This window comes from Amblyomma americanum, chromosome 2 (assembly GCF_052857255.1).
Source record: "Amblyomma americanum isolate KBUSLIRL-KWMA chromosome 2, ASM5285725v1, whole genome shotgun sequence".
In the NCBI taxonomy this organism is placed as follows: Eukaryota; Metazoa; Arthropoda; class Arachnida; order Ixodida; family Ixodidae; genus Amblyomma; species Amblyomma americanum.
The window spans coordinates 201,467,451-201,477,062 of record NC_135498.1 but is presented as its reverse complement, the minus strand read 5'-3'; the positions used below and the strand labels follow the sequence as shown (position 1 = coordinate 201,477,062).

General features: G+C 49.6%; 1 protein-coding gene across 1 annotated transcript; it reads left to right on the top strand.

Annotated features, from left to right (window-relative positions):
• The first annotated feature begins 5,821 nt into the window (after positions 1-5,821).
• Positions 5,822-7,025, top strand: LOC144119406 (uncharacterized). Its single transcript, XM_077652029.1, has one exon. It carries the CDS (start codon positions 6,142-6,144, stop codon positions 6,850-6,852), a length of 711 nt encoding a protein of 236 aa, XP_077508155.1. The 5' UTR covers positions 5,822-6,141; the 3' UTR covers positions 6,853-7,025.
• Positions 7,026-9,612: the final 2,587 nt, after the last annotated feature.

The following is a 9,612-nucleotide window of genomic DNA, read 5'->3' as shown; positions in this document are numbered from 1 at the left end:
GCATTCGTCGTTGTCGAGCTTCTGATGTGCAGCAGAGCCAGTAGATACCAGAAGATGCCTAGATGGCCCGGCCCTGTAGTCATTACCATCAGGGTAGGTGTCACTGCGCTGTCAGCTGCAAAAGCAGGAATACGTTTTAAGGTGTGTGCCCGCCGGTGCGCCGCTGCCGAAATGAGCAAGCCGATTCCGTTCCCCGCTTTTTATGGCGTAAGCAGGCGCCTGTCGATGCGCAGTCGTCGTTGTCGAGCTCCTGATGCGCAGCAGAACCAGTAGATACTAGAAGATGCCTAGATGGCCCGTCCCTGTAGTCATTCTGGTCAGAGTAGGTGTCACTGCGCTGTCAGCTGTAAAAGCAGGAATACGTTTTAAGGTGTGTGCCCGCCGGTGCGCCGCTGCTGAACTGAGCAAGCCGATTCCGTGCCCCGCTTTTTATGGCATAAGCAGGCGCCTGTCGATGCGAAGTCGTCGTTGTCGAGCTCCTGATGCGCAGCAGAACCAGTAGATACTAGAAGATGCCTAGATGGCCCGTCCCTGTAGTCATTCTGGTCAGGGTAGGTGTCACTGCGCTGTCAGCTGTAAAAGCAGGAATACGTTTTAATGTGTGTGCCCGCCGGTGCGCCGCTGCCGAACTGAGCAAGCCGATTCCATGCCCCGCTTTTTATGGCGTAAGCAGGCACCTGTCGATGCGCAGTCGTCGTTGTCGAGCTCCTGATGCGCAGCAGAACCAGTAGATACAAGAAGATGCCTAGATGGCCCGTCCCTGTAGTCATTCAGGTCAGGGTAGGTGTCACTGCGCTGTCAGCTGTAAAAGCAGGAATACGTTTTAAGGTGTGTGCCCGCCGGTGCGCCGCTGCCGAACTGAGCAAGTCGATTCCATGCCCCGCTTTTTATGGCGTAAGCAGGCACCTGTCGATGCGCAGTCGTCGTTGTCGAGCTCCTGATGCGCAGCAGAACCGGTAGATACCAGAAGATGCCTAGATGGCCCGGCCCGGTAGACATTCCTATCAGGGTAGGTGTCACTGCGTTGTCAGCTGCAAAACAGGAATACGTTTTAAGGTGTGTGCCCGCCGGTGCGCCGCTGCCGAACTGAGCAAGCCGATTCCATGCCCCGCTTTTTATGGCGTAAGCAGGCACCTGTCGATGCGCAGTCGTCGTTGTCGAGCTCCTGATGCGCAGCAGAACCAGTAGATACTAGAAGATGCCTAGATGGCCCGTCCCTGTAGTCATTCTGGTCAGGGTAGGTGTCACTGCGCTGTCAGCTGTAAAAGCAGGAATACGTTTTAATGTGTGTGCCCGCCGGTGCGCCGCTGCCGAACTGAGCAAGCCGATTCCGTGCCCCGCGTTTTATAGCATAAGCAGGCGCCTGTCGATGCGAAGTCGTCGTTGTCGAGTTCCTGATGCGCAGCAGAGCCGGTAGATACCAGAAGATGCCTAGATGGCCCGGCCCGGTAGACATTCATATCAGGGTAGGTGTCACTGCGCTGTCAGCTGGAAAAGCAGGAATACGTTTTAATGTGTGTGCCCGCCGGTGCGCCGCTGCCGAAATGAGCAAGCCGATTCCGGTCCCCGCTTTTTATGGCGTAAGCAGGCGCCTGTCGATGCCCAGTCGTCGTTGTCGAGCTCCTGATGTGCAGCAGAGCCAGTAGATACCAGAAGATGCCTAGATGGCCCGGCCCTGTAGTCATTACCATCAGGGTAGGTGTCACTGCGCTGTCAGCTGCAAAAGCAGGAATACGTTTTAAGGTGTGTGCCCGCCGGTGCGCCGCTGCCGAAATGAGCAAGCCGATTCCGTTCCCCGCTTTTTATGGCGTAAGCAGGCGCCTGTCGATGCGCAGTCGTCGTTGTCGAGCTCCTGATGCGCAGCAGAACCAATAGATACTAGAAGATGCCTAGATGGCCCGTCCCTGTAGACATTCCTATCAGGGTAGGTGTCACTGCGCTGTCAGCTGTAAAAGCAGGAATACGTTTTAAGGTATGTGCCCGCCGGTGCGCCGCTGCTGAACTGAGCAAGCCGATTCCGTGCCCCGCTTTTTATGGCATAAGCAGGCGCCTGTCGATGCGAAGTCGTCGTTGTCGAGCTCCTGATGCGCAGCAGAGCCGGTAGATACCAGAAGATGCCTAAATGGCCCGGCCCGGTAGACATTCCTATCAGGGTAGGTGTCACTGCGCTGTCAGCTGGAAAAGCAGGAATACGTTTTAATGTGTGTGCCCGCCGGTGCGCCGCTGCCGAAATGAGCAAGCCGATTCCATGCCCCGCTTTTTATGGCGTAAGCAGGCACCTGTCGATGCGCAGTCTTCGTTGTCGAGCTCCTGATGCGCAGCAGAACCAGTAGATACTAGAAGATGCCTAGATGGCCCGTCCCTGTAGTCATTCTGGTCAGGGTAGGTGTCACTGCGCTGTCAGCTGTAAAAGCAGGAATACGTTTTAAGGTGTGTGCCCGCCGGTGCGCCGCTGCTGAACTGAGCAAGCCTATTCCGTGCCCCGCTTTTTATGGCATAAGCAGGCGCCTATCGATGCGAAGTCGTCGTTGTCGAGTTCCTGATGCGCAGCAGAGCCGGTAGAAACCTGAAGATGCCTAGATGGCCCGGCCCGGTAGACATTCCTATCAGGGTAGGTGTCACTGCGCTGTCAGCGACAGCCGACTGTTCGCAGCTCACGCATTGTTGTTTCATTTTCATAGGCTCTGATAATTTCGAGAAGCAAGCGACCAAGCGACGACACGAAGATTGTGGCGCTCCAAGCTGATAGCTGGTCATCGGACCACCTGCGGACCTGCCTCGTGGCTACAGCCTGATCGCCTTCCATCGCGCAGGCGATCTGCGCCCCTACCCAGGCAGAAGCGGCTGACATCGCACGCAGCGCCCTCCACTCAGTCGCCTACAAAAGGGATCGTCCACAAGCACCGAACGGGATTTGCAGCCGACTGTTGGCAGCTCACGTATTGTTGTTTCATTTTCATAGGTGAGTGGGTTGTGACAACAGCTTCTTCAACTTCGGTACTGTTTAGGCTGCAAATCCCGAGTGTCGTTTGATTCACCATGGGCATTGATCTGTGTACTTACCGTGCGCGGATAGGCCGCTTTGTAGCGCATGGCCATTTTGCCAGTGGTTGTTCGCCAATATGGCTTAGGCCTGCCTTGGCTACTAAATGCTGGCGCATGGGTGGACGCTGTTCCTTGGTTTTGTTTTGTATTGCTCATTTGATACTCTGCGCTGGCGACGTAGAGACCAACCCAGGCCCGGATAAGGTGGACCAAGTTCTCGCGCTTCTTAAAGAGTTAACGTTGTCAAATGAAAAATTTCAGAAAGACGCTTCAAACAAACTAAAGGAGATTCAAACGAGCGTCACTGACATCAAAAGGCGACTCAGTGGTGTCGAAGAGCGACTAAAAGCAGTTGATAACCTGTGTCATGACGTCACCACCATTAACTCAGTCGTTCAGGAATCGCAAGAGCAGCTGAAGACCATAGAAACTAAACAGTTGGAGCAGGCCAATCTGGTTGTTGATGACCTAAATAACCGTATGCGCAGAAATAACCTAATATTTAAGGGAATCCCGGAAGAACCAAAAGAAACATGGGTTGACACTGAACGCATCATCAACCAGTTCGTGTTAACAAAGCTAGGCTTCAATGCAGGCGAAATAGAGCGAGCCCACAGAATAGGTCGACCTAAAGCAGGTCACATCCGACCAATTGTCGTGAAATTTCTGAATTTTAAAGACAAGAGCATCATTTTAAGAAATGCTTCCAAATTGAAGGACCTGCAGAAGCCACGCGTGTGGATTGAAGAAGATTTCTCGGCCCGTATGCAGCTCATCAGGAAAAAACTCAGAGATTTCGCTCGCGAAGCACGTAAGCCTAACGAAAAATATACTGTGGTCTACGATAAACTCCTTCTTGGAAGCAAATGTTACACCCTTGATTCATCACAAAACAAAGTAGCCTGTCTTTCAACGCGCAATGAAGCCGAAGTATGTCGCCTGAGTGCGCAACCTACTGTTGGCGCACGAGGGGACGAAACAAACCAGAATGATTGACACAGTCATGCTAATCAAGGTGATTCCTTGTCACTCCTGTTGTGCAACTTTCGAAGCATGTTTCACAAACAAGACCAGCTATGTGCATTTATTGAGGCTTGTTCTGTAGATATTGTTCTTGGGACAGAAACTTGGCTTACACCCGATATTGGGGACCACGAGCTGTCGCTCTCTAGAAATTTTACTATATTTAGAAATGATAGGGTGGGCGCACGGGGAGGCGGTGTTGTAGTTGCCGTGCAATCTAATCTATGTGCTCGCGTTGTTGACACACAGTCAAATATTGAAATTTTGTGGATTTCACTTCAGGTCTGTCCCTCTGTGACTTGCGCAGTCGGAGTCTGTTACCGTCCGCCTGATGCTACTTCTGAATTCATCGAGAGTCTTAATCATTCCCTAACTTTAATCCAAGACAAGTATCCAACTTCACCTATAATACTTGCTGGCGATTTTAACTACCCCACAATAAATTGGCAGAGGTGTACGCCCCTAGGTTGCGCAAAGAAGAGCGAATGCAAGGAATTTCTCGATGTTCTTTGTTCATTTGATCTGCATCAAATAGTTTGCAATCCAACACGTGGAAAAGCTATTCTAGATCTAGTCCTCACAACCAATCCGGAAAATATGCTTGTTCACGTCCTTGAATGTATTAGCGACCACAACGTAGTACACTGTGAATACCAATTACAAAGTAGTAAACCAGAAAAGGCAACGAAATCAATTTACGATTACTCCCGTGCAAATATCGACGCGATTCTTACAGAGCTGTCATATTTTTCTGTGTGGTTCTTGGAAACCATGGCTTATCGCAATACAAATGATAACTGGCTCGCTATCCGAAGGAAGCTTATTGAACTGAAACAAAAGCACGTTCCCAAAATTAGAATAACGTCATCAACACAGAGCACATGGTTCACGTCCCAAGTGAAGAGAGCAATAAATAAAAAGAAACGCCTTTACTCTAAAGCTAAGTTGTCCCACTCAGATGGTGATTGGCAGCGATACCAAGAACAATCAAATAAATGTAAAGCTGAAATTGAAGCATCTAAAGACAAGTTTTTTAACGGTGACATCGTCAGCATGATAATGAACAATCCGAAAAAGTTTTGGAAAGTAATTAACCCTAAACACTCTTCTCAATCCACTATACCAATCGTTAATAACGATGTGCTACTCTCACCATCTGAAGCTGCGACTGAATTAAACTCGTTTTTCAGCTCTGTATTCACAAACGAAAATCCAATTCCACCTGACCTTACGTTTCCTTCAATTGACTCATCTATGAATGATCTCATAATTACACCAGAGGGAATAGAATCGGCCATCGATCGACTTTCTAATAACTCAGCGCCAGGTCCAGACGGCATCTGCACAAAGATGCTTAAAATGAGTAAACCTATATTATCTCCCGTATTAGCCACCCTTTTCCAGCAATCAATAGATACAGGAATCGTACCAGATGACTGGAAGGTCGGTCGTATCACTCCCATTTACAAATCAGGTGACCGTTCCGTGCCCTCAAACTATAGACCTATATCCTTAACTAGTATTCCATGTAAATTACTTGAGCATATCATATCTTCCGCAGTTATGAAATATTTATCTGAACATAACTTCTTTTCTAACAATCAACATGGATTTCAGAAAGGACGCTCTTGTGAAACACAGCTTTTTGAACTTATAACTGATCTTCATCAAGCTGTTCACGATTCCATAATATTCGATGCCATATTTATTGACTTCAAGAAAGCATTCTATAAAGTTCCCCATTTTCGCTTAATGACGAAACTTAGCCGGCTTAACATACATGAAAAAATTGTTAATTGGATCTCAAGTTTTTTAACCGATCGCTACCAATTTGTTTCCGTAAATGATCACTTTTCCGCTTTAGCACAAGTTAAATCTGGCGTTCCCCAGGGATCCGTACTTGGCCCAATCTTATTCTTAATTTACATTAATGACATCAGTAACAACCTGACCTCAACAGTTCGATTGTTTGCAGATGACTGCGTGCTTTACAGACAAATTATTACCTCTGAAGACGCTAATATTTTACAGGCCGACCTAAACAAAATTTCACTTTGGTGCGAGCAATGGCAAATGGAAATTAATGTTTCTAAAACAAAAACTATGACATTTACCAGAGCCAGTAACGTTCACTTAAGTTCATATTTTATGAACAGCATATGCATAGAGAATGTGTATACATTAAAATATTTGGGAGTCCATTTAACTTCTAACCTTACATGGAATGATCACATTGATGAAATAATTTCGAAAGCAAATAAAACACTTGGTTTCATTAGGCGAAATTTATATTTAGCAAATCAGTCAACTAAATTATTAGCTTACACAGCTCAAGTTCGCTCAAAGATTGAATACGCTTCCATAATATGGAATCCAAATCAGACTTACCTAATAAACAAGCTGGAATCTTTACAAAATAAAGCGGCACGCTTCATCACTAAAACATACTCTAGAACATCCAGCATCACGGCTATCAAAAAGTCCCTCCAATTGCCGTCTCTAGAAACACGACGACTGTTAGCACTACTTTCCCATTTCCACCGATTGTATCATGCCCCGTCATCCTTTACAGCATCCCATATCAAACCCCCACAAAAAATTTTCCCCCGCCTCGACCATCCCTTCAAAGTGCGTCCCATGTTTGCGCGTACGAATCTCCTGCGACAATCACCGCTCTTTCTAGCTATTCATCACTGGAATAAGCTGCCAAAAGAAATTGCTTCTATACGTGATCATGACTCATTTGTAAGTAATTTGAAACGCAGTTTTACGCATGTTGGGTAAAAGCAGAATTTTATGCCTTTGACGCATTGTAAGTGTATCTACATGCTTTGTACGGAGTGTTGTTGTTGTTCTTTTTTTTTTGTATGCATGTATGCAATTCTCTCTCCTTTTTTTCTTTTTATATTTTCTTGTTGTATTCGGTGATCCTTACCGCGATGTTCTATATTGCCTTGCCCCCCCCCCCCCCTAATTGTGTTTGAAATATCCTGTTGTTAACCCCCCCCCCCCCCCCCCCTATGTAATGCCCATAAGGGCCTTTAGGGTATCTGAATAAAAAAAAATAAAAAAAAGCAGGAATACGTTTTAAGGTGTGTGCCCGCCGGTGCGCCGCTGCCGAACTGAGCAAGCCGATTCCGTGCCCCGCTTTTTATGGCGTAAGCAGGCACCTGTCGATGCGCAGTCGTCGTTGTCGAGCTCCTGATGCCCAGCAGAAACAGTAGATACTAGCAGATGCCTAGATGGCCCGTCCCTGTAGTCATTCCGGTCAGGGTAGGTGTCACTGCGCTGTCAGCTGCAAAAGAAGGAATACGTTTTTTGCGCCGCTGCCGAACTAAGCAAGCCGATTCCGTGCCCCGCTTTTTATGGCGTAGGCAGGCGCCTGTCGATGCGCAGTCGTGTTGTCGAGCTCTTGATGCGCAGCAGAGCCAGTAGATACCAGAAGATGCGTAGATGGCACGGCCCGGTAGACATTCCGGTCAGGGTATACGTGTCACTGCGCTGTCAGCTGCAAAAGCAGGAATACGTTTTAAGGCATGTGCCCGCCGGTGCGCTGTTGCCGATTTACGCAAGCCGATTCCGTGCCCCGCTTTTTATGGCGTAAGCAGGCGCCTGTCGATGCGCAGTCGTCGTTGTCGAGCTCCTGATGCGCAGCAGAGCCAGTTGATACCAGAAGATGCGTAGATTGCCCGGCCCTGTAGTCATTTCGATCAGGGTAGGTGTCACTGCGCTGTCAGCTGCAAAAGCAAGAATACGTTTTAAGGTGTGTGCCCGCCGGTGCGCCACTGACGAATTCCGCAAGCCGATTCCGTGCCCCGCTTTTTATGGCGTAGGCAGGCGCCTGTCGAGGCGCAGCAGAGAATGTAGATACCAGAAGATGCGTAGATGGCCCGGCGCGGTAGACATTCCGGTCAGGGTAGATGTCACTGCGCTGTCAGCTGCAAAAGCAGGACTACGTTTTAAGGTCTGTGCCCGCCGTTGCGCCATTGCAGAATTAGGCAAGCCGATTCCGTGCCCCGTTTTTATGGCGTAGGAAGCGCCTGACGATGCGCAGTCGTCGTTTTCGAGCTCCTGATGCGCAGCAGAGCCTGTAGATACCAGATGATGCGTAGATGGCCCGATGCGGTAGACATTCCTGTCAGGGTAGGTGTCACTACGCTGTCTGCTGCAAAAGTAGGAATACGTTTTAAGGTGTGTGCCCGCCGGTGCGCCGCTCCTGAATTACGCAAGCCGATTCCGTGCATCGCTTTTTAAGGCGGAGGCAGGCGCCTGTCGATACGCAGTCGTCGTTGTCGAGCTCCTGTTGCGCAGCAGAGCCAGTAGATACCAGAAGATGCCGAGATGGCCCGGCGCTGCAGTCATTCCGGTCATGGTAGGTGTCACTGCGCTGTCAGATGCAAAAGAAGGAATACATTTTAAGGTGTGTGCCCGCCGGTGCGCCGCTGCCGAATTACGCAAGCCGATTCCGTGCCCCGCTTTTTATGGCGTAAGCAGGCGCCTGTCGACGCGCAGTCGTCGTTGTCGAGCTCCTGATGCGCAGCAGAGCCAGTAGATAGCAGAAGATGTCTAGATGCCCCGCCCCGGTAGACATTCCGGTCAGGGTAGGTGTCACTGCGCTGTCAGCTGCAGAAGCAGGAATACGTTTTAAGGTGTGTGCCCTCCGGTGCGCCGCTGCCACTTTAAGGAAGCTGATTCCGTGCCCCGCTTTTTATGGCGTAAGCAGTCGCCTGTCGATGCGCAGTCGTCGTTGTCGAGCTCCTGATGCGCAGCAGAGCCAGTATATACCAGAAGATGCGTAGATGGCACGGCTTGCTAGACACTCCGGTCAGGGTAGGTGTCACTGCGCCGTCAGCTGCAAAAGCATGATTACGTTTTAAGGTGTGTGCCTGCCGGTGCGCCGCTGCCGAACTGAGCAAGCCGATTCCGTGCCCCGCTTTTTATGGCGTAAGCAGGCGCCTGTCGATGCGCATTCGACGTTGTCGAGCTCCTGATGCGCAGCAGAGCCACTAGATACCAGAAGATGCGTAGATGGCCAGGCCCGGTAGACAGTCCGGTCAGGGTAGGTGTCACTGCGCTTTCAGCTGCAAAAGCTGGAATACATTTTAAGGTTTGTGCCCGCCGGTGCCCCGCTGCCGAACTGAGCAAGCCGATTCCGTGCCCTGCATTTTATGGCCTAAGTAGGCGCCTGTCGATGCGAAGTGGACGTTGTCGAGCTCCTGATGCGCAGCAGAGCTAATAGATACCTGAAGATGCGTAGATGGCCAGGCCCGGTAGATATTGCGGTCGTGGTAGGTGTCACTGCGCTGTCAGCTGCAAAAACAGGAATACCAGTGAAACAGCGCAACGGTACAAGGCCAGAGGAAAAGAAAGGACGATACACAGCGCTGACTAACAACAGAATGTTTATTCAGTGAGCCATGCTTATAAAGGCGCCAGGGACACTGAAAAAACAGAAAAAAGCAGACACAGAACCGTGACAGATATCCCTCCAACCAGGCACGTATTTGATAACACAAGGCTAGCATGTGTGCAAAAATTCATGTT

Bases quoted from the DNA above. Each gene is read 5' to 3' on its own strand.
- LOC144119406 (XM_077652029.1), top strand. From the start codon at position 6,142: ATGGAAATTAATGTTTCTAAAACAAAAACTATGACATTTACCAGAGCC.